This window comes from Saccopteryx bilineata, chromosome 6 (assembly GCF_036850765.1).
Source record: "Saccopteryx bilineata isolate mSacBil1 chromosome 6, mSacBil1_pri_phased_curated, whole genome shotgun sequence".
Lineage (NCBI taxonomy): Eukaryota > Metazoa > Chordata > Mammalia > Chiroptera > Emballonuridae > Saccopteryx > Saccopteryx bilineata.
Window position 1 is genome coordinate 122,557,599 of NC_089495.1, and position 26,543 is coordinate 122,584,141.

The window sequence follows — 26,543 nt, forward strand, 5'->3', positions numbered from 1 at the left end:
GGCATGTCCTCTAAGCCTGTCACCTCCTGGGCACCATTCCCTTGCCTTCTTGCTACCCACCCCTGCCACCTCCTGTGTCCTGCCCTGACCCCTGATGAATGGGTCTGTGCTAACCTGGACTTTAATCTCTTGCCCCACCAGGGTCCGGGTCCGTTACCAGAAGCGACAAAAGCTGCAGTTTGAAACCAAGTTGGGCATGAACTCTCCCTTCTGAGCTATTGGTCATGGTGGCCAGAGTGGCACTGGTCCCTGGAACTAACACCAGACCCATTTGACTCTGGGGAGTTGGTATCACGGATGTTTCAGGGTTTGCTCTTGTGTCCCATGGCATTGGAGGCCCAGATCCTTGTGTCAGACCCAGCTGTTGTCTTGACCCCCCAGGGCTTTTGTGGAGAAGCTGATGAGCAAGGCCTTGTCAGGACAATCCTGACTCTTCCCTGGGCCTCACCAGTGGTATTCTTGAATGCATGACCTCATGTGCTTAGTAGAGGTCTCAGGCTCCTCCATCTATGGGCTGCCCCTCTTTAGGGTCCCCTAAGTCTGGGTCCTCTGCTCTGGAGCCTCTGGGCAGGGCCATGAACTGTGAGGCTAGGGCATCAACCTTTTTTGGAAGAGCTCTGGCAGCAGCCATGGGAAGCCCAGTCAACTCAAGACCAGTGGTGAAGGCCAGGGTGATGGTGTACCATCCCTGAGCCCTTCATCCTGTCTTCCTAGGGCAGGGCCTGGGTGTGGCTGAGCACTTCCCCTCTCTCCTCCTGCAGGGGGTATCGCAGCACCCTGAGGTAGAGAAGGGCCCCACCTTGCCCTGTAACCTTCTCCTGTGCCTGCCCTCAAGCTGGCCACAAGCGTCAGTCTTGGGGATATGGCCCAGGGCTCTTTTTAGCTCCCCACATAGATATCCTTGAGAATGTTTTTACCAATGTATATTTTTTACTGGAAATGAGCCTTTTAGGAATGAATGGAGACTGGTTTGTATTAAAACTTATAAATTGCTTATGAAAAACCTGTAGCTGGTCCATGAAGCAGCCACTGAGAGGAGAGGACATCCCAAGCCTTCCTCCTTCCGCATCGCAGGAGCCCCAGGGTCCTGCTCTGATGTCCGTGGCACAGATCAAAACACACAGGCCAATCAACATGGAATGACACTTTCATTGATGTTAGTTGGGGTAAGAGGTTAATGGTTACAGAGCCAGTACCTGGCTAGCCTGGTCAGGCTTCCAGCCCCAAGGTGGGCCACGCACATTTGCTGTGGTCTGAAGCCCCTCCCCCACTACATCTTCTCAGGCAGTTATAGATAGAATAAATTCCATTTAAAATATATGCATTTCTCTCTGCTTAAAAAATAACATTTACAGTTGAAAAAGTTTGTGGACTTTGGGGGTCTGTTAATCCTACTGCCTCACCCCTACCAGCTTTGCCTCACTGAGGACAGGCAGGGTGTAGGAACCAGTGTCTGGCCTGGGCACTTCCACCACTGCCCAGCAGACCCCTGGTGGCTTATTTACATGTGCTATGTACACGTGTGGGGGTTAGACACACTGTGCCCTCCAGACTTTCAGGACCAGGACAGCACTGCAGGTGGCAAGATGACCTTGGTACAGGAACTGCAGTCATTTAGAGATGGCACCCATACAGAGAAGGGTTTCTCAGATGTCAGGTTCTGACAAGTTCCCTTGGCCCCCCTGGGGAAGTCCCCCCTAGAACTGCAGTGCTGACAGCCACTGGCTTGGAGCAGCAGGAAACACCCTTCTTGGGCCGCAGGAGCTTCTTCTGTATTGGGGCAAAGGCAATGGGCACTGTAGGTCCCAGTGGGCACAGTTGAAGGCTGCAGTTGAGTCTAGCTTAATCCAGCATGGCATCCAGCTGGTCAGCCAAGGCATCGAACATGGTGCTAATGTCATCCAGAATGTGCTTGGTGGAGGTGCTGGGGGGGCTGCAGTGGGGGAAGGACTGGGTCAGATCAGCCAAAAATCAGATCACCCACTGTCCCTGGGCAAGGGCACTGTTATTGAGCGCCTGGTTGGTGCCAAGTGCTCTCAGAGAATTTTAATTCTCACAACCTCAGGAGTCAGTAGGAGTTACTGTCCCTTCCTTACCCCTGAGTGCATTGGGGCTCAGAGGAGAAATGACTTGCCTAGATTCATGTGCTTCTATGTGACAACCACCAACTACCCTGCAGATAAGATCTAGGTGACTCCAAAAGCTGGGCTCCTCCCATTCTAACAGGGTATCCCCAGCCTGTGACACCCTTGTGCCCCAACAATCCCAGGACCCCCAGAAAAAAGATGCAGGAGGAGCTGTTCCTATTCTACTTTCTCCCCGTCCGCGCCCAGCACCCCTCACCCATCTCGCTCCTCAGCACCAATGCTCTTCTCCGCGGCCCGCAGTGCAGCTGCCAGGGATGAGCTGGTCTGTTCCAGTCTCTGCTGGGCCTGGCCCAAGCCTGCAGCCCCAGTACTCTCTGGTCTTGGAGGCGGTACAGGGCGAGGGCCTAGCCGGGGAGCCAGCTTAGGGCCAGAAAATGCCAGCTGGGTGCAGGCCACAGACACAGGCTTGGGAGCTGCTCCTGCAGAGATGAAAAGGTTGGCTTGTGACTCACTCAACTGGGCTAGACACAACCCCTGCAACGAGTGCCCGGTCCCCACAGGCCCTGTCTCCTACCTGCTCCAGGCATCTTGATAAGGGCAGCAGGGGAAGCTGGGGGTTCTGGCTCCCCATGCCACCGATTGCCTGCTGAGTTTTCCAGAGCTGGCCCAGGGCAGGGGGCCATAGGAGGCTGGGTTGGGAGGCTGGGAGAAAGAGGGGCTGGAGCTCCTTGAGTTGAAGGACTGCTAGGGTCAAGCTGAAGAGGGTTTGGAGAAGCTACGGGAGACTCACTGGGGGTCTGGGAGGAGGGCAGGGGGATAGAGGGGTTGGGCACTGCAATGGTCACTCCAAAGGCCAGAAGTGCCGTCTGCAGTGGTTCTCTCTCCCGGCATTTGGGCCTCCGTTTAACAGTGTCTGACTCTGTGAGGTTGAAGTCGAGGCTTGCAGGCACGGGTGTCTCCCGGGGTGGTGGGCAGGCTGGTTTTGGCCGCTGTTTGATAGTCAGGTTCCCTTCCTCTGCAAATGGGAGCCCTTCCCCTGAGCTGCCCCGGGATGGGGGTGCTCCTTCAGGCCCTAGATCATCCTCCTCCTCTGTGTCTGATGCCGGGCCAGCTGGGACAGGTGGGCCAGGGGGCTCCGATGGGCCAGCTGGTTCACTCATTGTTCGCCTTCGAGGTCCTGTGGCCCCATCTTTGGGCCCTGGGCTTCCATCTAATGGAAGTGGTTCTGGGGTGGAGCCAGAGACAGAGCTGAGGCGCTTTGGGGGAGGTGGTGGTGGGCCTTTACGTCGGGCACGAAGGGCAAAGGACTGGCTACGGGGAGTCCCTCGAACTGGGGTCTGGCTAGGGCTGGTCCGGGCTAGGGCACTGCGTCCTGGTCTCCGAGTGAGAGTAGCATAACTGCCCAAGGCACTGCCCATTGACCCTTCAGCCTCCCCTTCTGCTTCCCCCTCAGCTGGGCCAGGGCGGCTCAGACTATGGGACCGGCGCTTGGGCCGAGGTGGGTCTGGAGGAGTGGCAGGGGGGCCAGCCAAGTTTGAGAAGACCCGGGGTGCACCTGGAGGTGGCCCTGAGGCTGGGCTGGAGGATGAGCCCTGGGGGTACATGAAAACATAAGGGGGAGGTCCTTGGCCAGGAAGTGGGGAACAAAGCTTAGGGGGCCACTCTGTGCCCTCTGGAAGGTTCCTCTCCTGTGGGGTGCTGGGGTCTCCACTACCAGGCTGGGGGGAAGGCTGTTCCTGTGAGTGACCAGACCCTCGTGAACGTGCTCCAATGCTCTCCTGGCTGGGGGAGCGGGCAGGGGGCAGAAGGAGTGGCTCAGGGCCACCCCCTGCCATGGCTGCCTGTAGCTCTGGGCTCAGCTCGCTGCCCTGAAAGGTGAGGAGGCGTGGGCCGGCCGCAGCAGGTCCGTCCCCATTCTCCAGCCCCTCGATGGCCATCAGCTCTGGGCCTCTAGCCAGTCGGTGGCTGCTCTCTCCTGGGGCCTCCCCCTGCAGCAGGCCCCTGCGGAGCTCGGAGAGACGCTTCACACCCAGCATAAGCTTCTTCTGATGACCTGAGAGGGGTGTATATGTGTAGCAAGGTTAGCTGGGGCTAGAAGGGTCACCCTAGTCTCTCTCAAACCTCATTCTTTCTTCTGGGCCTAGACCCTGAAAACATCCAGGAGACCCTTGAAAGCACATAGGCCCCAGGCAGTCAGTGCTCACCGAGCTTGTTGACGCCAATCTCCTGCAGCTCCTCCCAGGTGAGGTCGGCCACCAGCCCCATGGAGTCATAGCCGCTGCTCACCAGCTGCTTGTGGTATTGCGGCAGTCCTAGGGCACACAGCCACTCCAGCAGGTCCGCCTGAAAGAGCCCACTGTCGTCAGAGCTGGCTCCCCAGCCAGCTGCAGCCTCCAAACCAGGAAAGTACCACAAAGTCACGGCTGCGGGTGGGAGCCCATGCCGGCCACCCACTCACTGGGATGTAGTTGGGCAGCCACTCGGTGATGCTAAGCTGGGCAATCTCAGAGGCAATCTTCTTCCTGTGCCCGGGTTTGGTCACCCCAATGGCTGTCAGGTCCTGTCACACAGAGTTGTGCTATCAGGCACCCTCCTTTGCCCACTGAACCCACCACTGCCCTCCCAGAGAGGCACCTACCTCTGGTGTCATGCGGCTAATGGTTGGCACATCGTACCCAGCCTGCAGAAAATGGGCAGTGTAGCCCTCCAGCTGGAACTCACTCAGCCAGTTATAAATAGCCTGAGCATCCTGTGGCATATCAGGATGGGGGTGAGGTTAATGGAGCTGAATATGCTGAGGGGCCAAGGCCAGAGCCCAGCCATCATCCCTAGCCTCCCCTCAGGGCCTGGCCTGTGTGGCCTGAGCAGGAACTTAAGTCCATACTGAAGTCCATTTGACCCCTGCCCTTGGCCTGCAGCAGACTCCTCAGTGGAGGTCATACCTTCCCCTCCAGTAGCTGCTCCGGCCTCACATCCTGGGTGAAAAGCTGCTCCCCAGAGCGACAGTTGGCCAGAGGGCAGTGGCTCAGGTTGTCTTCAAGGAGGGAGAGGAATGGAGTCAGGGATGGCAGGATGAAGGGGGCCAAGCCCTCAGCTTCCCCACCTGCACCTCTACAGCCCATCCAGATCCCAGTTACCCTTCCTACCTGTCAGGGATGGGGGGTGCAGTCCTGGTAGCACCTGGTCCTCCCCGGCAGAGGGAAGCGGCTGGAGATAGGGAAGAAGCCCCCTCAGGGTTTGGGGAAGTGTCAGGAGGAAGGTGGGCCCTGCCCCATCCCAACACCTCCTCTCTCCTACCTGGGCATTCTCAATAAGGAGCCCAGTGCTGTGGCCATTGGTACCCTCGGAACTCTGCCCACTGCCAGCACTGCGGCTGCTGCCCACGCTGCCCTCACTGCCCACACTATTCCTGTCACCTGCTGCAGGGGTAGAAGCAAAGGGGTTAGATCCCCATCTGGCCCTGCCAACAGCTGACTGGCACCTTGCCAAAGCCAGACGCTCACCCTGGTGCCTGGCACTGCCTTCCAGGAGCATGTACCTGGGCTGTCTGGGCTGATGCCCACCCGAGGGAGCTGGCCATAGGTGAGAGGGTGCAGGGGGTCATCACCAGAGGGTTGCAGTGTCCGGGAGAAGTTTGGGCGCAGTGGCGTGGGTGCAGAGGGGAGGCGGGGCGCAAGGATGCCCACCCGCTTGCTGACCACCTCGACAATGCCAGGGGGGAAATAGCCCACACGGTCTGTGCCCCTCTGGCTCTCATGGATGTGTCCCTTCCAACGGCCATCGGGATGCTGCTCAAGCACCTGTGGCAGATGGGGGGCAAAGGGGCAGCAATGGTTACTTCCTGTACCAAGCAAGGGCAGGCAGCCAGCTCTGCAGCTGCACTCCAGCTCTTCTCCTACTCCTAAGAAGCTGATCTCTGATACCCAAGAGATCACAGTTCTGTCCCTGTTGTCAGCATCCAGCCCAAACCCCCATGTGCCTCCAGAGCATACAAACAAGAGTCCTGGAGTCGGCCTAAGTTCAAATCTCAGCTCCACATCTTGCTAGTTATGTGGCCTTGGTAAGTCACATTAATTTCTCTAAGCCTCAATTTTGTCACTTCTAAAAAGTGCCTAAAAGTGGGGAAGAAATCAATGGCATAGAAAGGCCTTAGCACAGAGCCTAATGTAAAGTAAGGTACCCAAGTCAGTAACAGTAATCATTCGTGTTCCCAAAGGAATGCCTGCACTGGGTCCTCACCGTAATGATGTCCCCTGCCCGGACATTGAGGGCAGTGGGATCATGGAGGTTCCAGAAATCCTTGAGTGCTCGAACCTTCAGGATCCCAGAGGCCTCTGACAAAGGGAAAGGATAGGCATCATCTGAGGGTCCTTAGGACATCTTCCCACTCCTTCTGGTCCCCTCCATGATGAGGGTCCCTGCCTCATCATCCCCACAGTATTCCCTCTGATGAGCCCCAGCCCCAGCAGTGTGACATCCTGTTCCTGTGACATCCACTGCTGCCCTACTTCCTGGTATCCCCTGGGGTGGGGGAACCCCTTGGCTGTGTCTCCTCCCATATACACTCACCTCGCAATAGCTGCTTGATTTCCCGGCTGGCCTGGGAGGTGGTGAACTGATTCACAATGTCCAACGCTGTCTGGTTATACGTGTTCCGAATGTTCACATCCACCCCGCCCTGGGGACACAGTGCAGAGTGAGCATGCACTAGCACCTTCTTGTCATTTCCCCCAATCTTCAGGACTATCCAGAGGCTAGATACTATTTTCAAATTTTACAAATGAGGAAAGGAGGCTCAGAGGGTCTAAGATGAGCTCAAGGTCACCCAGCTAGTAAAAAGCAGAACAGGGGCATGAACCAGATCCATCCGCTCTCCAGCCACTTGGCCACTGCCCATGTAAAACACCATGTTGGTGTGGGAGACGCCTCTTGAGCCTCTGCAGCCGGTCTTAGACCTAGCATCCAGAGGAGCTCTGGGTGTACCTGCAGGGATGATGGGGGCCCACACCCACCTCCAGGAGCAGCCGCACCACCTCGGTCTTGCCATACAGTGCGGCCTCGTGCAGCGCCGTGCCCGTCTTGGTCTGGCGGTTGATCTCAATCCCAGCTCTCAGGAGCTGCCTGTGTGTGTGTGTGTGTGTGTGTGTGTGTGCGCGTGTGTGTGCGCGTGTGTGTGTGCGTGCGCGCACAGGGGAATCACAAGGGTGGTGGAGGTGGGAGAGGAACCCAATTACTTAGGGCAAGGGAGAGTGATCCAAAGTCAGGGTGAAGTGGGCAACAGGGCAGGGCACTGAGGTGACATTGCCAGTCCCACAGGAAAGGGATGAGGAAATAAAGATGGGGGGAGCGGTGGGTACCTGATGACCTCTCTGTGGCCATTCTTGGCAGCCAAGTGCAAGGGCGTGGTGTAGTTAGGATCACATGGGTCCTTGGCCTCACCCTCCAGCAGGGCCACACATAAATGGCTGTTCAGCAGCAGCTGGGCCACCTGCAGCAGTGGGCGCCCAGGTAGAGCCTCTTCTTGAGACCCCACAGAAGCCCAGATCCCAGCTCTCCACAGGATGCAGGCCTTACCTTGAGCCGCCCAAATTCGCAGGCCAGGTCCAGGGGCGTCTTCTTTGCCTTGTTGACCAGGCATGGGTTGGACTGATGCTGGAGAAGCATTTCTGACTGGGGTTGAGGAGGAAGCCGAGTGAGAGGTTTGGCCTGGCCAGCCCCGGGCCCCTGCCCCAGTGCCTCAGTGGGTGAGTGGGCTCACGTACCACTTCATAGTGACCATACTGGGCAGCCAGATGCAGCGGGATCTGTCCGTCCAGAGAGGCGGCATTGACGGCAGCAGAGGCACGCAGCAGCAGCCTCACAGGCTCCAGCCGGCCCTGCCAGGCCGCGTAGTGCAGCGGGCGCATGCCTGCAGAATGTAAGGGGGTTCTGAGGGAGGTCCTAGGATGGTGTGGGATCAGAGGGAACCGAGCAGGGTCTGAAGCCACCCCAGATGGAAGGGAGTCAAGATACTGGCTTCACCTGTGTTTGGTCAGAAAGAGGTCTGGCTGTACAAGGCTGAAGCCAGAACCCCCCCTTGCCCACCATGGATGATTTGGTGACCTCATGACAATGATGTAACCTCAACCTCCTCAGCAGTATACTAGGATGTCAGTACCCGCCTTCCCCGGAAGTCTATGAGGATTAAAAACGTAAAGCATTTGCAAGCCCAGAGAATCTGTGCCAACAACTATTAGCATTGCTACCATGTAACAGAAGCAAGCTCTGACCACAAGGTAGGGAGATGGCACAGTGGAGTCTTACCATTGCCGTCCTTGATGTCCACGGTGGCTTGAGCCTCTAGGAGCAAAGCTATGAGCTCCAGGCTGCCCCCCAAGGCGGCATGGTGAAGAGCAGAGAATCTGGCATAGTGAGATACATGGTAGGGGTGTCAGTGGAAAAGCTCCCTACCCCCAAATTCTCATCTTCCAAAGCAGACCCATCTTGGGGGCTGGCAGGGCTGGGTTACTTGCCCGCTGTGCCCCTCCCCACACACAACCACCAGCCCTGCCGTGGGAGCACAGAGCAGCAGGGCTGTGGCATGAAAGGGCTCAGTGTCTGTGCTGAGAGGCCTGTTTGTCTGGCCTCCCCCTACAGGCCAGCCCAGGGGAGGGGGCCGTGGGAGCAGGAGCCAGAGAGCTCCTATCCTCTAGGGAGAAAAGGGGGCCCAGCAGGAACCTGACCTAAGAAGGTCCCTCAGAGAGGCACCAGGACCCCTCCCTCCCATCCTATACAGGCAGTCCCTGAGCTCTCAGCAAACATCCTCCAAGGGCCAAGTTTGAGGGTAAGGGGCTCTAGGCCTCAAGTCTTTCCCACCCATCTCTCCCTTACTCACAGCTCTCAGGAGTTCACTCACCCGTCAGCATCCTGGTAGTTGACGTTGAGTCTCTTCGTAGACCCGAGGAGCTCTGGGGGTCAGAGCAGGAGACATCAAGGCACCCTCAAATGATCTACCTTTAGCCGCACCCTAAATCAGGGCTCCCTATCCATCCACCTCCCAAATCCAGCTGACCTCTTGGTGTGCAGGAAAATACTTGCCCCATGGCCTTTTAGTGTTCTGTCCTTATGGCTCCCCACCCTGGCCCACTGGCCCACCAGCTCTAGGGTCCTGAGTGCAGGGAACTGCTGCAGCAGTGACCTAGCTTTCCTGGGCCCCCAGCCCAGCTTGTTTATAGAGCCAAGGGGGCGGGGAGGAGGAACTGGCATTCTGTGCCCTCAATAGACAGGCCCACGAGAGCATGGTTAGCATTCCTGCCTGAAAGGGCCTAGCTGGCTCTTTCTCATTGTCCTGCTGGGCCAAGGAGGCTGGAAGAGAAAGGAGAGGGGCACTAGAGCCTTGAGAGTAGAAGGGCAGATGCCAGGGCTGGCCTCAAGGGCCACAGTACTCAGACTTACAACATCTCTTGGAGCAGGGTGAAGAAGGTAGTGTCAGACAGACCTACAGTTATGCCCTGGCTCTGCCATGTATGAGCTGTGTGATCTTGGACAAGTCACTTAATCTCTCGGGCTCAGTGTCCTCATCTATAAAATGGGCCAATCACAGGACCTGTTCACAAGGGTTGAGTATCTTTGTAGCATGCAAAAGATGAGGGCTATCACCACTTAGCACTCTGAACATATGAGCCATTATCACCAAGATACTGTCCTCCAGCAAAAGCTGGTGAAGTCCCCACCTGGCCCTGTCTCTGCACCCACAGGCCTCAGGTAGGAGACGCTCTACTGGGTGGTGGCAAGAGGAGCTAAGGGCATGGCAAGGATGCTGGTTTATCTCCCTCAGAGACAGAGGCAGGATTCATGCATGTGTGTTCCGTGTGTGAGTAAGGGCACAGGAGGAGTGGTCCTTGATAAGCGCTGGGGTGGAAGAAGGGGAATGTCTGTCACAGGCAGCTCCTGCCTCCTGCTGAACCCAACCCTGTAGGGGAGGAGGCCTGGCTCAACCCAGGCAGGCGGGGTGCCAAGCATGCTGGTTTAGGCCTGCCCCCAGGCTCTGGTGGGCCCCTGAATATCCTAGCAAGACAGGGCCTCATTCCAACAGGCAGGGACCAACCCCGAAATGACGAGCAAGGGATGGGGAGGGAGGGGACAGCTACATTTAGGGCTGAGCTGAATTCTGTTACTGCTAAAAGGTAAATATAGAATCAAGGAGTGACTAAGAGGTGAGGAGGTGGGGGGCATTTGGAAAAAACACAGGACTCCCAGTCTCTCTCTAGGCCCCTTGTGAGTACTTGTCACATAGAACCATTCAGGGCAGTGGAAAGAACAGAGGTTCTGGAAGCAGGAAGTACCTGGTTCAAATTCTTCTTACTGGCTGTGGTACCTCTCTGAGCCTCAGTGAGGATGATGAGGTCAGCAGGGAAGAAACACAGAAAGTGCTTCCACCTGTTGCCAGCCTGGACAGCCTGGGATGGGGCAGCTTGTGGTGAGGGGCAGCCTCTCCGGGGAGTGGCAAGACAGTGTGACAGGAGGGACAGGAATAGGGGCCAGGCCAGGCTGGGTGGCTGTTCTTTCCAGAACAATGGCCGGAAAGGCGGTTGGGGGAGAGGCTCACAGTGACTATACTGGGGACCTTGGTGGGAGGGTGGAGGGTCCTGGTTTTGGCATGGCTCCAGGCACTTCCCCTCCAGCACAACCTTCTTTCCCGGCCTAGCTCTGGGGGTGGAAGGGTCACTCCTGATTTAGGCTCAGGCAGAGGATATGAGCTCAGCGAGCCACCCCCAGTCCACTCCATTTCCTCTGGCCAGAAGACACAGCTCAAAAAAGGGAGTTGGGGCGAGAGAGAGGGGGAGGGCCAGCAGCAAACCAGGGCTGCATCCTTCTCCTCCAGCCACCTGCTCCTTCAAGAGGACCTGGATGGTCAGGGAATGTGGGCCCCGAGTAATCAGACATCAAATGAAGAAGCTGAGGAAGTACTCTCTCTGGCCAGCCAGAATGCTCTGGCCACCCCTCAGAAAAAAAGGGGAGGGAGCCCTGACACCTCCCTTCTGGCAGTTTCCTTTGCCTCTCTGTGGTATGGAGTAGAACTTCTCAGCTTCCCTTCTGAAAACTGCTTTTGAATCACCTGGAGACCTGTCTAATTTGCAGAGTCCCAGGTTCTCGGTGCTGATTTTCATTCTGGGGGGAGACCAGGTGGTCTGCAATTTCAGAACAATCTTAGGTAATTCTGCTGAACAGCCAAGTGTGGGAGCATAGGCAAGAGGGCTTGTCTCTGATCTGCCATACTATGACTATGTGACCTTGAGCTCTCTGAATGTCGGTTTCCTTCTCTGTAAAGTGAATGTAGAGATAGGGAATTAAGGCGATCACAAAAGTTCATGAACTATAAGTTCTGCAAATGTCATCAAGGAATTTCCTTTTTGTTACCAGCTTTCCCAGCTTCTCAGAGGACTGGGATGGGAGAAGCAGTGCCAGGGCCTCACGAGGAGTCCCAGGATCCTGTTACTCTGTGTCCATACTCTGTGCAAGTCCCTCTGGGGGCTTGAAAGCACCACTTTCCCCACAGACATTTCCCCCTGAGGACAAGGAAACGTTGAGGAGCCTAGGAGCCCAGATGGGAGGTTCCCACCACCAACCCCGAAACCTCACCTGCTCGTCCTCTTTAGGACCTCACTTTGAGGCCTCAGGGCTAGGAGGCTAACAGCAGCTCAACCAAGGCCCCATTGGGCAGGTCACCAAAAACAACACAGAGGTGAGGGCAAGAGTGGTTTCCACTCTTGGGCTTCCAGGGACCTCTTTAGCACCTTCCCGCCATCATGTCCACCCTGTATCCACTTCCCCAGGGCACAGAGATACCTCCACGGCTCCATCTCCCTAGTCTCCGGCCCTGCTGTGCAAGTGGAAGACTCTGGTTCCTGGGCCTTTAAAATCCTTCCCTCTGGCAGGTGGGGATAATTAGATGTTTTCAAGTAGCCAAGGTGTATTTTGGGGCTAGAGCCCCAGCACTCTGGAGGGACCCTCTGTCCCCCAAGCCCTAATATGGTGGCAGTAGCCACCTCCTGCCCCTGTTGGTATAGGAATTCAAAGGGACAAGTCTAGTTTCCTCCCTAGATGGCCTGGAGAGCTGGCCTTGAAGCCCAGAGGTCTATTTTCCTTGAAGTCTCACAGAAGAGGTTCTCAGGAGATGGGACTCAAGGGTGGCCACCTGTCCACAGAGTTCCCACAACTCTTTCAAGACCTGAGACCTCAGGCTGTGAAGAAACATCAAGAAAATTAGCACTGGCCACACTACAAAGGCAGGGGACACAGGCAGATAAGTCAGGGGAAAAGAGGCTTTAGCAAGTGATTAGACAGTGTTGGACTTTGTTATAGGCAGTAAAACTTTCTTTTTAAAGCTATCTTACAGATTATCCCCATTAAGCCAAGATATAAATGCAGAGATGATCTGGTTGAAGCGGTGGGGTGGGGGTGGAGCTCTATCTCTTATCTTTCCCAGCCCAATGTCAGAAACCTCATGGCCCCAGAAAACAATGTAAAAAACCACCTGTTAGAGGAAAACCCAATGAGGGCAGGAATTCTGGTTTGCTTCTTTCATTGCCAAGACCCAGCGCTTTAGAAAACAGCCTGGCTGACACACCATAGGCACTCAAAGAAATGTGAATGACTGTACTTCAACCCTTTTACTTCACAGGTGAGGAAACTGAGCCTCCAGAGAAGTTAAGTGATTTGCCTAAGACATATAGGAAGGAGGACCCAACTTTCTTTGGCTCTCCCACACAGAGGCATCCCTTGTACAGAATTAGGCAGTTCTCCCACCCCAAGTCCCCAGATCACAGTGACACCCAGGCCTCTTTCTGTGAACTAAAGCACTCAGGGGAGGGTCACAGCTGGACAGTCACCCCATTGAGTACTTACTTGTCTTTGCAGCCTTGACTTTAGCCACCAGTTTCTGCACACCAGTCACATCTCCATTCTTGACAGCAAGGATCAGGTCCTGTTCACGACCCATCTTGGTCCCTGGGCTGGGCTCTGGGCTCAGAAGTCCCGGGGAGAGGCACGACAATTGGTCTAAGTCAAAGTGTCAGGGGGCCATGCCTTGGCCCTTTGGAGGGCCAGATGTCTGGGGGAGCGTGTCTAGTGTCTCAGGCAGTGGGTTTCTTGTCAGGCGCTGACAGGTACTCCAACAAGGTGCTTCGTGAGCTGCCGCCACAAGCAGGAAAGCCGATCTCTGAGCGGGTGCAGGCTTCTCTGAAATCTGGACAGATATCAGCTTGCAGCTTCCGACAGCCCCAGGATGGGCTGGAACTGGGCATGCCAATCTTCCCAGCGTAGTTTAGGAGCACCAATGCCTACCCAGAGAGCAGCTAGCATTCCCTCAGGCCTTGTGCAGCAGCAGTGGGCAGGTCTCGTGGGGCTGGTAAAGGTACAGTGCCTCTGATGAGGGCTAGGCCAGAACCTGCAAGAGTCCCAGACTCAGGGCTCAGAGGAAGAGCAGGACAGGGCCTCCAGAGAGCTCCCTAACCACCCTGGCTGCCCTTCTGAGTCAAGGAGGGGTTGAGCCACTCAACGCGGGAAGGGAGCCACCATGCATGAGAGGAATATTTGGAGGGGGGAGAGGTGGCATTCTGGGAAGGGGAGGCTGAGTCATTGAGGCCCCAGGGCACCTGGCAGCACCTCAACCTGGGGCAGGCTGGGCAGCAGCCTGTTCTCCACAGCCCAAAGGGCTGACACCCACGAACAACTGGTGGGCCAAGAGGTGGGGCCTGGGAGGGTCAGGCACAGGCAGATTGGAGGGATCACTCCCTGCCTAAGGTGCCAGACTCCTCCATACCTAACCTTTAATATATTCGCTGGATGCCCTAACCTCAGGGCTCTTTATGAATTTAGAGAGTGGAGTGGGGAGCTTATGGCCCTCCACCTTTGAAGGAGTTGCCTGCTTGGACAGGGAGGCTTTATGCGGCACCTGTTGCTGACCTATCCTCACCCTTGTGCAGGATGGAGAAGCAGCTGGGCAGAGAACAGAGACAAGAGCTGGAGCACTGCTGGCAAGTGGGGCTGCCTGGACCCCCAAGCCTGAACCTGAGGCCCACCTCATTAAAGAAAGGCCTACCTCAGTTTCTCAGTGGCCACAAATTTCTTGCCCGAGTCCTGTGGCATGAGACCCTGGCAGGCCTGGGGCTCTGGCTGAGGACCTCTCACTCCCAAAACATCCCAAGCTTAACTCAGATAGCTCTCCCTCTCATGGCCCACAGCCGACAACGGGGGAGGGCGCCCCTGACAGTGCCTGGGGTCGGGCTTGCTCCCCCGTCCCCCGAATGCCTGCCCAGAGCCGCGCAAACCCTCAACCCCAACTCAGCCCAGAACAACCTGGGGAACAAAGCAGCGGGAGGGAACGCTTGGGCCAAGCGCCGCAGGGACTGATGTATGAGGACGGAATAAGGGGCGCGAAGGAGGACGGAAGGAGCAAAGAGACGAAGAGCCCGCTGATCTGGCAGGAAAAGTTAATTTGTGCCCGCCCTCATGGGTGCTGACCCCCAGCTCAGGCTCCGCAGTCTCACCTTTCCCAGCTGCCCCGCCGGGGGTCCGGATGGCCCTGCGCGATCCCTGGCACTCTGGACGGTAGTTCCCACTGCCCCCCTTACCCTCTTTCTCCTCCTCCTTTTCCAAGGCCGGCTCGGCGCCTCCCGCAGGAAATCCCGCCCCTCCCCCCCCTCCCGCCGGATTGGGAGCAAAGGGACAGTCCGGGCCGCGCAGTTAGACTGTCAGTCAGCGCCTGCAGCCCCGCCCCCATTCGCGCCAGGCTGGTCAGCGCATGCGCCCAGGTGAAGTAATGGGAGATGGGGGCGAGAGCTCGTGCACCCTGTGCTCCAGTTGCAGAGTCGGGGCGATCTGAGGCTCTACAGTTTACTCCGAAGGGTTTGTGACTGCGTGGGAGGGAAGACGTGATGTGAAGAAGCCTGGGAATCGACACCCGGGGACTCCACTTGGGAAGCACCCCCCTTCCTCTTTGCCCCTTGCCCCTCCCGGGTCTCCCGCAGCGACCTCAGCCCGCGTCCAGAGTCGCCGATCTACAGGTAATGGTGCCACCTAGCGGACAGTATCGGAGCGGCCCACAGTGGCTGCGGCGTGGACCCCAACCTCGAGGAGGTGCTAATGATGGACCGGGTGGCGCTTCAGCACCATCGTGGGCAGGACAGCGCCTCCTGCCCCCCGGGTCCTCGAAACCCAATGCCAAGTCCGTCGAAAGGGACCTAACAGGCCCTGGCCGGTTGGCTCAGCGGTGTTGCTTCGGCCTGGTGTGCAGGAGTCCCGGGTTCGATTCCCGGCCAGGGCACACAGGAGAAGCGCCCATCTGCTTCTCCACCCCTCCCCCTCTCCTTCTAAAGTTTGCCCGGGCGCTGAGGATGGCTCTGGTTGCAACAGAGCGACGCCAGATGGGCAGAGCATCGCCCCCTGGTGGGCGTGCCAGGTGGATCCCGGTCGGGCATATGCGGGAGTCTTCTGCCTCCCCGTTTCCAACTTCAGAACCCCCCCCCAAAAAATGAAAGGAACCTAACAGAAGACCTAGAAGGAAACCCGAACCTTCCCAGACCGCACTTAACAGGCCTCGGTGGACTTCAGTTTGAGAAGCTGGAATTCGGGAACCCACCGCTCCCCTTCTCTAAATCCCCCTCTTCTTCCATCCTTGTCCAGCCAGATGGTGCGGACTAAAGCAGCCCAGGACTGCGGAGAGGAGGGTCACGCAATTGACTATTCATACTACACTTTCAGACGCCAAGTTCTTTGAGTTTTCCTAGAGAGGAACCTAGAAAAGAGGAAATAGTAAAGGGAAGCTCCTACAAATCCAGAAACCTGAACAGAGGCACAAATTCGCGCTAGGAACAGGGACCACTAGGAAGGTGGAGAACCAGTGTGTTGATCCAGAGACGAGAGGAGGAGACGTCGAGTACGCCGGAGGTAGGGCCGCACGGAGTTCCGGTGGTGGGCGGGGCATGGGCGGTGCGCGCGCAAGCGCAGGCGGCAGCCCGATGGAGTCCGAACCCGAGTCCGCAAACGTAGAGGTTCCTGCTGGGCGCGTGTTCAGGTGCGGTGCGGCCAGGCCTGGGCGAGTCACGAGGCCCATGGGGTGGGCGCGGGGAACGGGACGGGGGTACAGGACTGGAGGTAGCTCCGACTGCGTGGCTCTGACCCCGCGTCCTCTTCTGCCCCAGTGCCCGGGAACTACTCGCCGCCCGCTCGCGGTCCCAGAAGCTGCCTCAGCGCTCGCATGGCCCCAAGGACTTCTTTCCCGATGGCTCTGCGGCCCAAGCCGAGCGGCTGCGCCTGTGCCGCGTGGAGCTCTGGCAGCTGCTGGCAGAAGAGCGCGTGGCGCGCCTGTGAGGGGCCGGGCCGGGGGCGGGGCCGGGACAGGCGGGGCGGATGGACCCGGTGGATTTCTTCCGTAGACTGAGACGCACCCCAACCCACTCTTCGCCAGGGGCAGCTTGGTTGCGGCGGAATGGAGACCGGAAGAGGGATACGTGGAGTTGAAATCTCCTGCGGTGAGCGACCGGGCTCAGGGACTGGAGAACTGCCTCCTCTCCCCTCCTGGCTCCTTTGTGACACTGGCTCTGGGTCCCACACAGGGTAAATTCTGGCAGACCATGGGCTTCTCAGAGCAGGGCCGGCAGCGGCTTTACCCCGAGGAGGCGTTATATTTGCTGGAGTGTGTGAGTGGGGCCTCAGGAGGGTGGGGAAGGGGTTGGGACCAAGGAACCGGAAGAATTTTTTTTTTTTTGAGGAAATATATACATAAATAACTATTTAGGGAGCTTGTAATCTAACTTCTAGAATGGAAGAGGAACGCCATGCAGAAGCACGGATTCTAGTCTGTATTACTGTTGGTACTGCTCACCTCTTCCTGGTTGACAATATTCTTGCTGTGATGCTTGCGGAGTTGGGAGGAGCACAGATTTTAGAGCCAGGAAGTTACCCCATTGGCTCTGCCACTGCAAGAAGGGCTTATAAATTGAGCTTATGGCGCCACTTACAGGGCTCCATCCAGCTCTTCCACCAAGACCTGCCACTGTCTATCCAGGAAGCCTATCAGCTGCTACTGACTGAGGACACTGTGACTTTTCTGCAGTACCAGGTATCTGCCACCCTTTCCCAGGAGAGGAGCCACCTGTCCACTGAGTCAGTATTTGTTTTTTGGGGGTTTGTTTGTTTTTTTTGGTTTGTTTCTTTTTACAGCGACAGAGAGTCAGAGAGAGGGATAGACAGGGACAGACAGGAACGGAGAGATGAGAAGCATCAATCATTAGTTTTTCGTTGTGCATTGCAACACCTTAATTGTCCATTGATTGCCTTCTCATACGTGCCTTGACCACGGGCCTTCAGCGACCTTGGGCTCAAGCTGGTGAGCTTTTTGCTCAAACCAGATAAGCCCTCGCTCAAGCTGGCGACCTCGGGGTCTCGAACCTGGGTCTTCTGCATCCCAGTCCTATGCTCTATCCACTGTGCCACCGCCTGGTCAGGCCACTGAGTCAGTATTTACAAATACCTACCAGGTGCTAGGCACAGAGCCATACATTGGAGCTATAGGACAGACAGGAACTCTGCTATCATGATGCTTATTGCCTAGTTATGGCAATGTATAATAAATGAGCAAGCAAAAGGAGGATTGACTTCATAGAACTAAGTGCTAGGAAAAAGACAAAGCAGGGGAGGGGCACAAGGCTGGAGACCTAAGTGTGGACATCATGAGCACATGGATAGTATTTAAAACCAGGAGGCTTTATGGGAGTGTGGCCAGAATGGGAAGAGAAGCAGAGGGCTGTGTCTGAGACCTAGAGTACTTCAATGTGAGGAGGTCAGGGGGAAGATCAGAGACCAGATACAGAGACTAGAGAGTGTCTAGCAGTGCAAAAGGAAAACCAGGAGAAGTGGCATCACAGAAGCCAAGAGAAGGCCTTTAAATAAGTTTTATTTATTTATTTTACAGAAACAGAGAGTGAGTCAGAGAGAGGGATAGACAGGGACAGACAGACAGGAACAGAGAGAGATGAGAAGCATCAATCATCAGTTTCTCGTTGCGCGTTGCGACTTCTTAGTTGTTCATTGATTGCTTTCTCACATGTGCCTTGACCATGGGCCTTCAGCAGACCGAGTAACCCCCTGCTGGAGCCAGCAACCTTGGGTCCAAGCTGGTGAGCTCTTTGCTCAAGCCAGATGAGCCGGCGCTCAAGCTGGCGACCTCGGGGTCTCGAACCTGGGTCCTTCCGCATCCCAGTCCGACGCTCTATCCACTGCGCCACCACCTGGTCAGGCAAGAGAAGGCCTTTCAAGGAAGAAGTGCTCAGCTATGTTGAAGGCTGCTGAGAGATCAAGCAAGATGGGGGACATTCCTGCATACATCTCTCTGATATGGATATGGGGACAGGAGGATGAACATGTGGTTCTTTACCGGAGACCATTCCTACTCCACCCTGTGGTGGGGTGGGGTGTCTACCACCTTCTGCCATCTCCTTGTCCACATTGTAGTCAGAAGCTTCACAATTATCAGCTTTGGTGTAATAATATTTTAAAGTGTAGTTCCTTGCCTATCAATTGGCTATCAGCTTTTTGGGATTTGCGTTTAAATCAAGAATCTGCTATATGTCATTTGTGCCAAATAAGGTAAGCAAGAAACAAAAATTACTACCAAGACCTTAGTTTGGGAAGGGTGTTTATAATGGAGTGTGGTCCAACCAGTCCCAAGGTTTGGAATCTGGGAATAGACAGGGGAAGAGGTGTGGGGAATGTAGAAAGTATTTGGTGTTTTCACAAGTGGACATATAACCTTTACCTTTTCTTTTTTCTTTTGAGGTCTTCAGCCACCTGAAGAGACTGGGCTATGTGGTTCGACGATTCCAACCAAGGTAAATCCCTATCCCATTTCCCTCCTATTTGTTCTAGTCCTGGGACCTGGGTGACTAGCCCCAAAGCAGAAAATAGCCTCTGCTTATCTGGAGTTGGCTGGAGCTGCAGCTCCATGGACATGGGCTGGGGACCTCTGCTGGAAATGCTCTATTGAGAGGCATGTTGGGACAATCTGGGTCATTTCAACTTATCCTTGGTTATGAAATTGAGCCCCATCTTCAGCTAGTTTTCCTGCACAGATAATGATTGAGCACCTACAGCTCACTGTGAGCATGGAGGTGTAATACGGAGATATAATACCAGATCAAAGCTTGGAACTGAGTAGGTGTGCAAGTAGATTTGTTGAGTGCAGGTATGAATGAAGAACCAAGTGAGGAATTAGCAGTTGAGTTTAACATTCCTTTTGCTAGGTTAGATGTACTTGCCTTCTCAGGCCTCTGAAGGTCATCACCTTAGTAAATCCAACATTGCTGAGAGCCACAGAGATCTTCAGACTTAAGAGTGGAAACTGGGCCTGACCAGGCGGTGGCGCAGTGGATAGAGCATTGGACTGGGATGTGGAAGAACCCAGGTTCGAGACCCCGAGCTCGCCAGCTTGAGTGCGGGCTCATCTGGCTTGAGCAAAAAGCTCACCAGCTTGGACCCAGGGTCATTGGCTCCAGCAAGGGGTTACTCAGTCTGCTGAAGGCCCACGGTCAAGGCACATATGAGAAAGCAATCAATGAACAACTAAGAAGTCGCAACGCGCAATGAAAAACTAATGATTGATGCTTCTCATCTCTCCGTTCCTGTCTGTCTGTCCCTGTCTATTCCTCTCTCTGTCTCTAGAAAAAAAAAAAAGAGTGGAAACTGGCACAGCCTATGAGGTTTCCCAATATGTCATGAAAGCTCTAGAACAGCGCTTTAATATCTGAAATTGGAATATTCCTAAGGGAATAGTCACAGATGGGTGCATAAGTTCATCTGTAAGAATGCTCATTCATACCTGGGACGTTCATACACCCGACCGACACTACTCACTGAACTAACCAGACAGGGCCCAATAGAACTTTCTGTGGCGATGAAAACGTTCTATACTTTTATTGCAAGGGTCGGGAACTTATGGCTCGCGAGCCAGATGTGGCTCTTTTGATGGCTGCATCTGGCTCACAGACAAATCTTTAATAAAAAAAAAATGTTAAAAATATAAAACAGCCTGACCAGGCGGTGGCGCAGTGGATAGAGCTTCAGACTGGGATGCAGAAGAACCCAGGTTCGAGACCTCGAGGTCGCCAGCTTGGGCGCGGGCTCATCTGGTTTGAGCACAGCTCACCAGCTTGGAACCAAGGTCCCTGGCTCAAGCAAGGGGTTACTCAGTCTGCTGAAGGCCCGCGGACAAGGCACATATGAGAAAGCAATCAATGAACAACTAAGGTGTCGCAAGGTGCAACGAAAAACTAATGATTGATGCTTCTCATCTCTCTCCGTTCCTGTCTGTCTGTCCCTGTCTATCCCTCTCTCTGACTCTCTCTCTGTCTCTGTTAAAAAATAAAATATATAAAACATTCTCATGTATCACAATCCATTCATTTCCTACCACTCATGTTCATGGTTGTGGGTGGCTGGAGCCAATCACAGCTGTCCTCCGGGACACCACCAAATTTTTATTGGATAATGCGTAATGTACACGGGTCGTTGTATGGCTCTCACGGAGTTACATTTTAAAATATGTGGCGTTGGCCTGACCTGTGGTGGCTCAGTGGATAAAGCATCAACCTGGAACACTGAGGTCGCTGGTTCAAAACCCTGCACTTGTCTGGTCAAGGTACATACGGGAGTTGATGCTTCCTGCTCCTCCCCCCTTTCTCTCTCTCTCTCTCTCACCTCTCTAAAATGAGTAAATAAAAATTTTTTAAAAATGCGTTTATTGCTCTCAACCAAAAAAGGTTCCCAATCCTTTTTAATGTCTGATATTTTGTAGCTTGTACAACTGAATTTTTAATTTAATTTTTTTTTTAATTTTTACTTTTTTGAGAATTTTTACAAGTTTATTTGAGTCAAACTGACAACACATGCCAGGAAGCAAGATCTCAAATGCTCCCAGAAATGTTGGGGACTTAAAAGGTATTTGGCATAGTTTTGGAAAAGGAAAGTAAAAATTTCAGGTGTCCTGCTGTCAAGATAATGAAAACAAGGTGTTTTTTGTTTGTTTGTTTTTTAATTCATTTTTTTTAGAGAGGAGAGAGAAAGGGAGAGAGAGAGAGGAGAGAGAGACAGAGAGAGAAGGTGGGAGGGGCTGGAAGCATCAACTCCCATATGTCCACTGTGCCACCACAGGTCAGGTGAAAACAAGGTTTTTTAATGCATTTTTTTCTGTATTTTTCTGAAGTTGGAAATGGGGAGACAATCAGACACACTCCTGCATGCGCCCAACTGGGATCCACCCGGCACGCCCACCAGGGGGCGATGCTCTTTGGGACCAGAGCCATTCTAGTGCCTGAGGCAGAGGCCATGGAGCCATCCTCAGTGCCCGGGCCAACTTTGCTCCAGTGGAGCCTTGGCTGCAGGAGGGGAAGCGAGAGACAGAGGGGAAGGGGAGGGGGAGGGGTGGAGAAGCAGATGGGTGCTTCTGTGTCCCCTGGCCAGGAATTGAACCCGGGACTCCTGCACGCCAGGCCAACATTCTTACCACTGAGCCATCCCGCCAGGGCCTTCTTTTTTGAGAGAGAGCAAGAGAAACGCTGATTTGTTGTTCCACTTACATATACATTCATTGGTTGATTATTGTATATACCCTGATCTGGGATAAAACTTGCAACCTTGCACATTAGGATTATACTCTAACCAAATGAACTACCTGGCCAGGGCTACTTTTATTTAACTTTAATGGCTTTAAGTTTAAGTTAAATAGTTATGTCTAGTGGTTACCATATTGGACAGTAGTCTTACGACCATAAAAAAAAAACATGGCAGGGAAGAATGCTATAGGGGTAAGGAGCCATGTCCACAATATATTATGGATTGAAACAAAAAGATTTGTTTGGGCAGAGATGCATGGGTAGGCCCCTGTGGTTGCTCCTGTGTACCCTTGAGGCAGGTCTGCCTGGATCCTTAGCCCTTGGATATGGCTCTGACCCTGGCCCACTGACATATCTGCTGGGTCAGTCCTAAGCAGACTCCACTGGGGGTATCAGGCTGAGAAAATGGATCTGTTGCTCTCCTCATTCTCATTCCATAGCTCCATCCTGTCCCCTTATGAGAGGCAGCTGAACTTGGATAGCAGTGCCCAGTGCTTGGATGATCGGAATAGCAAGAGGAAGAGGCAGAGCTCCAGCTCTCGGTAATGGTAATGCTCCCCACTTGGCCACCACCGAGGGAGTTCTGGGGGCAGAGCTGTTGAGAGTGCTGGTGTTTGGGATCTTGGAGAATGCATGGATGGGTTTAAGAGCTGGGCTTGGGTGGCTCCTATGTAGGCTAAGGGAGGCAGTAGGGCATGCATAGGACATATGCACCTCAGCAATTAGGAGCAGATGTACTGCATTTCCTCCCCACGTCCCTCAGGTCCATTAATAAGAAGCCCAAGGCCCTGGAGAACCCTCTGCAGGGCGTGGATGGGACACCCGAGAGCCTGGCAACCTCCATTCCACCTCCCTGCAACCACAACAGCCAATGCCCAGAGGAGAAACCCCAGGAGTCAAGCTCCATAAAGGGCCCAGTGGGCCCCTTTCAGCTTCTGAGGTCCCAGGATCCCTGCCCTGGCCTAGCCAAGGAGGTGGAGGGATGCAGCCTGGAAAGTGGCAAAGTAGAGAACCGGGTCAAGGGGGCTTGTAAGCCACGCTGGAACTTTGAGCAGATATGCTTCCCCAACATGGCTTCAGATAGCCGCCATACCCTCCTGCTTGCCCCAGCCCCAGAGCTGCTCCCAGCCAGTGTTGCTGGGCGGGAGACAGATGTTGAGTCCTGGTGCCAGAAGCTGAACCAGAGGAAGGAGAAGCTATCCAGACGGGAATGGGAGCAACAGGCAGAGACCCAGGACTTCCACGAGGATGTAAACACGGATCCCGAGGTGCAGCGCTGCTCCAGCTGGCAGGAATACAAGCAGTTGCTGCAGAGACGGCGCCTGCAGAAGACCCAGAGTCACCTCCCACACCTTTGGGACCAGCCTGTCACCCCTTTGCTGAGTCCCGGCCAGGCAGACTCCCCAGGTACCCCCTCACCCTGCCTTAGCCCCACAGGCCACTGGCAGCTAAGGAATCACAAGACTCTGAACAAGGCACAGATAGACCATGACTGATTGAGGCTTAAGAAAAATGAGGGAGGAGAGAGCTGTCCTGTGGAGTGGAACCCTCAAGGACAGTCTGTTCTCCTGGGAAGCAGCAAAAGGACCCGTAAGGGAAGGTTTAGAGAAGGCAAGTCAGTGCTGGAGAAGAGAAATGAAAACGACAACCACGTCCTTAACATACACAAGATGTGTGTGATGGCTCTGCTGTCAATTTGCTGTGATCCCGTTTTCCCAACTCTTGTTAGAACAAGGTGAAATGTTGGTCAAATGCAAGGAAGGTTTACTGTGTGTCCTGCAATGTTAAGAATAGGGAACTAATAGGGCAGCGATTTTCAACCAATGTGCTACAAAAAAATTTAAAACATGCAATACCTGGCTCTTTAGTCAGGGGCACTGACCTCTTTTCCCTTAGACTGTCAAATAAAAGAATGACAACAGCCAACACAACAATAGCTGTTTGGTGTGAATGAATCAACATTATACCTTATTTTTTTTGTCAGATTGGCAAAATAAATATTTTTTGATGTGCCACAGAATTTTAGTAATTAGTTTATGTGTGCCATGGATAAAAAAAAGGTTGAAAATAACTGTAATTGGGCAAAAATGGTATTAATGGATTCAGAACCACTTACAACCCCATGGGAAGAAGACAGATTTTAAGTAACTAGATTAGGGTTACCCAATCCATTATATTTCAGATTTAACAGTGTGGGACATACCTATATTTTAAAATGTCTGTTAAATCTGGAAACCCTAAACTAGATGGCAGATTGAGAAATGTTAGAGGAATCTGAAGATGACTGACTCCCCTTCCCAACGCCTTATTTTCACTGCCCTTATAGCCTCAGTCCTTCAACATATCTCTGTGCTGCAGACAACACATCTTGCTGATGGAGGTGCCTGGTAAGTTTCCAGGTAGTGCCCATTTCCATAGTACTTTGGCTGTCCGCAGAAGTTGGCAGCTGGGATTTGACTCCTAAAGTTGGATATGAGCTAGGGGGTCATTTAAGGGACCCCCGACACACACACACACCCTGGCTAATATTCGTGTGGGGGGCAGGGAGAGGGAGGAGTGAGATAAGTGGATTTATCCCCAGGGTTTTGAGATAGGCAGCTGAGCCTCCCTCTGCCCCTTAAGTGGCACCTCAGAGCAGGACCTCAGTTCCCCTGGACAGACTGCTTCCTAGAACTGGGGGAGGGAAAGAATGGTGTGGAAAGAAAAGGTGAAGCAGGGGAATCCCTAAAATTTCTCACTCTGTTCTCAGGCTGCTGGAGAAGTCTGAGGGCTTGGAGATCAGCTTTGACGTTTACCAGGCTGACACTGTAGCTGCATTCCGAAAGAATAACCCTGGCAAGCCCTATGCCCGGATGTGCATCAGTGGGTACGAACGAGACCAGCGATTACTGCCCCAGGCTTCTGCCAGTTTTCTTGTAAACCAAGTGGACCTCCTCTCCATACCCTGACCAATTTGCCAGGCCCTGAGAGGTCCAGAGAGTTGATGTGACTAAAGTGAGGCCACACAGCCAGTTTGTACTATGGGAACCCAAGCTTTCCAGTCCTCAGCCCTATTTCTGGCATTTTCAGGTAGTCTCTCCTGTGCCACTTTAGTCTTGAGCTCAGTGAGAACCTCACTCTCTAGCCTCCTTACCCAACCAGTTTTCTGGGTCTCTTGAACTTACCAGAACCATGCAGTTTGCAGACAGGAGAACCCAGGGGCCAGACTTCCTACACCTCCATCTCCTGTCTGTCCTTACCTGGGAGCCACAGAGGGCTGGGGTCTCAAAGCCAGTGGGTAATAGGGTAAGTCCAGGTCTCAGTCTAACCTTTATCCCTGCAGATCTGATGAGCCAGTCCCAGATCTCTGCATCCTGAAGTGGTTGTCCTACCAGAGTGGGGATGTACCTCTGATCTTTGCCCTGGTGGATCATGGAGACATCTCCTTCTACAGCTTCAGGGACTTCACACTGCCCAGGGATCTGGGACACTGACTAGCTCTGGCTGGGCCTGGGGCCTGCTTGAGGGGGGACTTATCAACTGTCTACTCTCAGGGACCATCTCAGCTGCCTCCTACACCCAGTAGCCTCAGGAGCTAGTCTAGGCCTTGGCCGTGGGTGTCTGATGCTTGCGGAAGAGCCAAGCTGAGCCCCACTAGAGTTGCTGCAGCACTTCTAAACCCCAGGGCTGAGATTGCTACCTTGCAGCGATCCCCTTGGAACTCAGCACTGGCTTCTAAAGACCCAGTGAGGTGGGGCAGAAGAGAGGACTCTGTGCCTTTAAACGAGAGCGAGCCTGCTTCATGCAATAAAGCCAAAGCCATAGCATTAAAAAAAAATTAGATCCCATTTCTTCTGTGGCTGGATATACTGGACTAGTCTTCCAGACCCCACCTCCACCACCCCATCCTGTCGTCCAGAACTGGCCCCCAGGCTCTCTTTTCTGCTTTGCCCACCCACAGAGAGCGCAGCTTTCTCTGACGCTGAAGCTAAGAGGGCATATGAAAGGCTGCACCTTTCTCAGGATCTGTGCTGCAGGGGTGACAAGTCAGCTGGGCTTTCTGAAGGTAGTCCAGGGAGGGAGGCTGGCACTCTATGGCCCCTTCCCTGAACGCAGCCGGGTCCAGGGAGAAGGCCAGCCGAGAGGCGCCATGTCGGTGTGGTTTGAACCCTAGTCACTGGGAGCTATGCGGTGGAGTGTTCCACACACGAATTTGGGACCCGGGCCTGGGCTCCGCGCCCCTCCACCCTTGCCTCTCGTCGCTCCAACCCCCGCCTTCGTTGTGCTAAAAACTCTGGTCACTGTTGCTGTCCCTCAGGGCCTCCGGCGCCAGCCACTCAAAGTGAAGACTCGGAGGAGGGGAGTCCGGGCTTGGAGCCCGCCCCGAGGGGAGGCGCCTCGCGGCGACGCCCCCGCCCTCCACCTCACTGGAAAACTGTATCTGCTGGTCACACACTGATTGGGTTGGGCACTTTCAGGAAGAGCGGGCTGGGTATGTCCCTCCCTCAGCGCTCCGGGCCCGGCTGTGGGAGGGGCGGCTCCTCTCAGCAGTAGGGGCTGCAACGTGGCCCTGCGCCGTTGCGCGTTCCGAGAACTATTTCTTCCTTGGGGAGGCGGCGGGACACTGGACGCATCTATAATCTGACGTCCAGGTGCGCGCAGGTGAGGCCGGGGGCGGGGTGGCAGCGCCACGTGAATATTCACTCAGGTTGAGGCCCCGCCCCCGCTCTGCCCGGTGCCTCGGATTGGCCGGAGCGCGGTCTCCGCCTCGGAGGGCACCCCCGATGCGCCCCCGCCCCATCGGCACAGCGCTGCGGGGGGCGGGGCC

The 26,543-nt window shown here is 54.6% G+C and overlaps 3 protein-coding genes across 13 annotated transcripts in view; 2 read left to right on the forward strand and 1 right to left on the reverse strand.

Annotated features, from left to right (window-relative positions):
* TMEM94 (transmembrane protein 94) overlaps positions 1 to 1,320 on the forward strand; it is a 31,494-nt gene extending 30,174 nt beyond the window's left edge. For all 8 annotated transcript variants that reach the window (XM_066234626.1, XM_066234629.1, XM_066234627.1 and 5 more), the window contains exon 32: positions 142 to 1,320. In XM_066234626.1, the coding sequence (XP_066090723.1) occupies positions 142 to 214 (73 nt within the window). In that variant the 3' untranslated portion in view covers positions 215 to 1,320. The remainder of the gene's footprint in view (positions 1 to 141) is intronic.
* On the reverse strand, positions 1,130 to 14,774 carry CASKIN2 (CASK interacting protein 2). 3 transcript variants are annotated; one of them, XM_066234635.1, is made up of 21 exons: positions 14,618 to 14,774; positions 13,413 to 13,515; positions 12,975 to 13,314; positions 8,983 to 9,034; positions 8,391 to 8,488; positions 7,850 to 7,995; positions 7,662 to 7,757; positions 7,445 to 7,575; positions 7,100 to 7,208; positions 6,657 to 6,765; positions 6,327 to 6,421; positions 5,626 to 5,887; positions 5,385 to 5,506; positions 5,234 to 5,294; positions 5,030 to 5,121; positions 4,726 to 4,836; positions 4,546 to 4,647; positions 4,292 to 4,430; positions 2,662 to 4,140; positions 2,344 to 2,566; positions 1,130 to 1,933 (listed from the first exon to the last, which is right to left on the reverse strand). In XM_066234635.1, the coding sequence occupies exons 3-21, from the start codon at positions 13,066 to 13,068 to the stop codon at positions 1,843 to 1,845; spliced, it is 3,612 nt and encodes a 1,203-aa protein (XP_066090732.1). In that variant the 5' UTR covers positions 13,069 to 13,314; positions 13,413 to 13,515; positions 14,618 to 14,774; the 3' UTR covers positions 1,130 to 1,842. The 3 variants fall into 3 exon arrangements, with proteins under 3 accessions (XP_066090732.1, XP_066090733.1, XP_066090734.1); XM_066234636.1 differs by having other exon boundaries at positions 12,975 to 13,515; positions 14,702 to 14,724; XM_066234637.1 differs by lacking the exons at positions 12,975 to 13,314; positions 13,413 to 13,515; positions 14,618 to 14,774 and adding an exon at positions 10,412 to 10,527.
* A 977-nt stretch (positions 14,775 to 15,751) lies between these two features.
* On the forward strand, positions 15,752 to 25,556 carry TSEN54 (tRNA splicing endonuclease subunit 54). Of its 2 annotated transcripts, XM_066234638.1 has the most exons (11): positions 15,766 to 16,143; positions 16,271 to 16,435; positions 16,537 to 16,600; positions 16,685 to 16,768; positions 17,092 to 17,190; positions 18,906 to 18,958; positions 22,177 to 22,278; positions 22,500 to 23,143; positions 24,063 to 24,123; positions 24,486 to 24,602; positions 25,059 to 25,556. In XM_066234638.1, exons 1-11 carry the CDS (start codon positions 16,052 to 16,054, stop codon positions 25,207 to 25,209), a joined length of 1,632 nt encoding a protein of 543 aa, XP_066090735.1. In that variant the 5' UTR covers positions 15,766 to 16,051; the 3' UTR covers positions 25,210 to 25,556. The 2 variants fall into 2 exon arrangements, with proteins under 2 accessions (XP_066090736.1, XP_066090735.1); XM_066234639.1 differs by lacking the exon at positions 16,685 to 16,768 and having other exon boundaries at positions 15,752 to 16,143.
* Positions 25,557 to 26,543: the final 987 nt, after the last annotated feature.

Coding starts and splice junctions, on each gene's coding strand:
- CASKIN2 (XM_066234635.1), bottom strand. CDS start 13,068: ATGGGTCGTGAACAGGACCTGATCCTTGCTGTCAAGAATGGAGATGTG. Junction 5,888..6,326: donor GGGCAGGGGACATCATTACG/GTGAGGACCCAG, acceptor CATCTGCCACAG/GTGCTTGAGCAGCATCCCGA. Junction 4,837..5,029: donor AGCAGCTACTGGAGGGGAAG/GTATGACCTCCA, acceptor GATATGCCACAG/GATGCTCAGGCTATTTATAA.
- TSEN54 (XM_066234638.1), top strand. CDS start 16,052: ATGGGCGGTGCGCGCGCAAGCGCAGGCGGCAGCCCGATGGAGTCCGAA. Junction 17,191..18,905: donor TGACTTTTCTGCAGTACCAG/GTATCTGCCACC, acceptor TTTTCTTTTGAG/GTCTTCAGCCACCTGAAGAG. Junction 24,603..25,058: donor GCCCGGATGTGCATCAGTGG/GTACGAACGAGA, acceptor TTATCCCTGCAG/ATCTGATGAGCCAGTCCCAG.